Here is a 4155-nt window from a genome sequence, read left to right as displayed (position 1 = left end):
AGCTTCAACTATACATTCATAGCCATTATCCCCAAATCTGACAACCCATTGTCCTATGATGACTTCAGACCCATCTCCCTGTGTAACTGCATATACAAGATCATAGCCAAAATTATTGCTAATCGCCTCAAGCCCATTCTATCCGCCCATATCTCCCCAGAATAGTTTGCTTTCCTGCAAAAAATACAAGTCCACGAGGCCATTGGCACTACACAGGAACTTCTCCACTCAATTCAAACTAGGAAACTCAAAGGCATGATACTAAAAATCGACCTGTCCAAAGCATTTGATAGGGTAAACTAGCTCTACCTCCATATTCTGTTAACTCACCATCGGTTCCCCTATTCCTTCATCAAATGGATCCTATGTTGTATCACAAATGTATCGTTTAGTGTGCTTATCAACGGCTCAGCATCCCCTTTTTTCCATTCAAAAAGAGGACTGAGGCAGGGATGCCTACTCTCCCCACTACTATTCCTTCTCATTATGGAGGGTCTCAGTAGAACCATCAAAGATGAATGCAGAAAAGGGCGAATAAGGGGAATAAAAATAATAGACGACTGCACCCTTACCCACTTGCTTTTCGTGGACGATGTACTGATCCTCCTAAATGGGGGTATTGGGGACACCACCTCTTTTCACCGTTCCCTCGGCATCTTCCTAAAAGCCATGGGCATGGTATTGAATGAGGCAAAATCTACAATTACTGCCACTGGATGTTCCCCGAATGAGGTCTAATTTTCTCTCAAGAGATTTGCTTTTTCAGAAGTGCCTATTGAAAAAGGGTTGAGGTATCTTGGGTATAGGCTAAAACCCCTTGGATACAAGATCGCCGACTAGACGTGGCTCATACCAAAAGTGGAGAAAAGGCTCAACATCTGGTACAACAAATATCTCTCCAGGGTGGGGAGGTTGATCTTCATCAAGTTTGTCTTAGAATCTACACCAGTTTATTAGATGACATTGGCTTGGATCCCTAGAGGCATCCTGTCTCTCCTTCAAAACATATGTTGCCAGTTCTTGTGGAAAGGGAATCAGTCAGGGAGAATCTTTCCATGGACGAGCTGGGAGTTACTGGCCCTACCGAAGAGTTGGGGAGGATGGGGTATTAAGAGGCTGGACACCTTCTCACAAGCCTTGGCTGCTAAGTTAGGGTGGCAACTGCTTATCAACAACAGTCTCTGGATGAAGGTTGCAGTGTCCAAATACATCCATCCATCAAGTGTGCAAGCATGGATCAGGCAAGACACCAGGATGAATAACATATCTATCATCTGGAAGGCAGTCAATAACACTAAGGAGCTCATTCAAAGTGGTCCAACTTGGAGAATTAGATCGAGGGCAAACATACAGATTGGCACGGACCCATGGGTGGGTTGTGGTAACACTCATAGGCTCACAGAGGGCTTGAGAGGACATTTACAGGCCAATGGCATACTGTACATTAATCAGATCACAGATGAGGCACTTACTACCATCTTTCAGCAAGCTTGGAGAACTGCCACTGATCTGAATATCCCCCGATGTTGGCAGCAGGAATGGTGTAATTACACAAATGCATTGAGAGAGGCTCACATTAGAATAATTGAGGGCGAGGATGAGCTCATCTGGGCACATGCTAAACATGGTACCTACTCCCCCAAGATAGGTTACCAAGTGCTGATGGAGAGGCACAAGCCACAAGAACTGGTATAGTGGTGGAAGCAGATGTGGAAGTTGAAGGCGCCCCCTTGAACTAAATTGCTCATGTGGTCTATCCTCCACAACAAAGTCCCGACTGGGGCCAACCTGATGAAAAGATCATTCTCAAGGCCATACTGGTGCCATCTCTGCAAAAGGGACAATGAGGATATCGACCACCTCTTTCTCCATTGTCCTTTCACACAAGAACTATGGAATGGGTTCCTCAATACGATCTCCTCTGCAAAGAAATGGTAGGGCTCTCATCCCTCTGAAGCATGGAATAACTGGTGCTCCATTAACTCTGTTAGACAAAAGAACATCCCGCTCCTTATTAATTGGTCCATCTGGATCACTAGGAACCAAACCATTTTCCATCAAAACCCCCCCACTGGCCCTCTATTACTACCAGAATACTAGCCGACTACAGCTCCATCCCTGAAGAGGACGATCAACCAACCCATAGGAATATTACATCGGAAGTTATCAATTCAGCTCATCCATGGGCATTTTTTGATGGATCAACTCAGGAGGCTGGTTGTGTAGGGGGGGCTATACTTCATCTGTCTGAAGCACACGTCTATAAAATTCAAATGGGATTAGGAAGCGGGACAAACAACTACGTAGAGCTCATTGCGGCCAAAAACCATATCTTATTTGCTTTATCCAAAAACAACCTTCATTTACAGCTATTTGGAGACTCACAAATCATATGCAACTGGATAAACAAAAAAGATCAATGCAATGCATACTCTCTAAAGCATATTTTGGATGAAACTCATAGAATCATAACATATTTTGACGTATTCTCATTCCGTCACATTTACAGGGAACACACCACAGCTACTGACATCTTATCCAAGGAGGTTGCGCATAGGGATGACACTTCATGGTTGATCGTGGAGGAAAGAGACGACAACACCTATCAGTACTACCATAGGCCATTTATAGAGCCTGGCATATGATCAATCTCCAACAGTTTTTTATTTTTTCTCTTTTGGATCCATAATTTGAATGACCATATGTAAATATTTACTATTTATTTCCTTATCTTATAGCACAGTAAGATTCTCTGCAAAGAGCTTCATAATATTTTCATAGACTTTTAATTGAAATGCCTCACACATGAGGCAGAACACAGGTTGAAATGGTTTTGGTTGTTGATAGGAACATGCCTGAATATTGTATATGCAATGCATATGAAGAACACAGTTTCTTATCAATAAAGAAATTGTGACTTTTTCCACGGGAAAAACAAATTGAATTAATTGTTAGATCAATATGATAAGACTTTTGGAAAGAAGAAACAAACTAGACATGATATGTTCTCTTTATGAGAAAGCTCCAAAAAGAAATTTCAACTAAAATTTCAAGAGAAAGAAGAGCTCCAGTCAATAATATATAAATTCAATATTGCTCATGAAATTTTATAAATCATAATACTTGAAGCTACTCTACTGATCCACAGAAGTTAATTCACCATCTAAAACAAGAATCATAGATATGCAAAAGGAAACATCCCACATACACAAAGATTTATCTAGGGGGAAGAAATTGCTCAAAACACCTTACTATGTATATTTCATTAATAAGAGAATATAGAAGAAATACAATTCTTTCTCAAGTCTGAGCACACCCTACAAGTATATAGTCTATCCCTCTCCCTTACTGACTAAACCTGGCCAACACTTAACCAATTTCAAGCCTTCCCAAGCTTCTATTTCCTTGCGTTGTTCCCTTGGGAAATTTCCCTTATCTTTTAGGAATTTCACATCAAGGAGTTGTGCAATATCCTTAGGTCAATCTCTAATTGCATGCACCACCTGTACACATGGGAATATGTTATAACTGATAGTACACTGCCTTAGAATCTCCATCTCAACTGGGTAACTCGAATTATCTACATGCAACAATTATTTTGGGATGATTGATCAGTTAACTGATTGATTATAGAGTGTGGTTGAAGTTCCACTTCCACAACTTGTCCTCCACTAGTTATTTTGACAATTAAAACTAGTTAAACTAATAATAACTCAAATTAACTGAAATAGATTGCTACAAATTAGGAATCAATCATGTAGAACTGAACTCAAGCTTCCCCAAATAAAATTTATAGATTTAACTGAGTGACAATTGTCATGTCACCTCAGTTAAATATCTCCAAGTATTCTACTGAAATAGAAATTCAATTTTTAATCTATTTTGACCAAGGCAAAGTTAAAACAAGTTTTTATTGCTACATTTTCAATGCTCCCTCTCAACAAGAAAGGGATTATCAATCACCCATATTGTGCACCTGTGGAACTCTAATTTTCCTCTTGACAAGGCCTTTGCCAAAATATATGCATCTTATTCCTCTGTTGGAATGTACTGCAACAAAATAATATGCCTCTACACATAATCCCATAGATGGTGATACTGGATATCAATATGTTTAGATCGATTATGAAAAACATGGTTTTCAGAGAGTTTGTT

The 4155-nt window shown here is 40.0% G+C and overlaps 1 protein-coding gene across 1 annotated transcript; it reads left to right on the top strand.

Annotated features, from left to right (window-relative positions):
- Window positions 1-957: 957 nt before the first annotated feature.
- Window positions 958-1695, top strand: LOC149240523 (uncharacterized). The gene has a single exon (XM_089370200.1). It carries the CDS (start codon window positions 958-960, stop codon window positions 1693-1695), a length of 738 nt encoding a protein of 245 aa, XP_089226326.1.
- Window positions 1696-4155: the final 2460 nt, after the last annotated feature.

This window comes from Pinus tabuliformis, chromosome 8, assembly GCF_031772625.1.
Source record: "Pinus tabuliformis cultivar Carrire ecotype Pingquan chromosome 8, CPIR1, whole genome shotgun sequence".
In the NCBI taxonomy this organism is placed as follows: Eukaryota; Viridiplantae; Streptophyta; class Pinopsida; order Pinales; family Pinaceae; genus Pinus; species Pinus tabuliformis.
The sequence above is the reverse complement of the archived record's forward strand: the minus strand, read 5'-3'. Positions and strand labels throughout refer to the sequence as shown.

Coding starts and splice junctions, on each gene's coding strand:
- LOC149240523 (XM_089370200.1), top strand. CDS start 958: ATGACATTGGCTTGGATCCCTAGAGGCATCCTGTCTCTCCTTCAAAAC.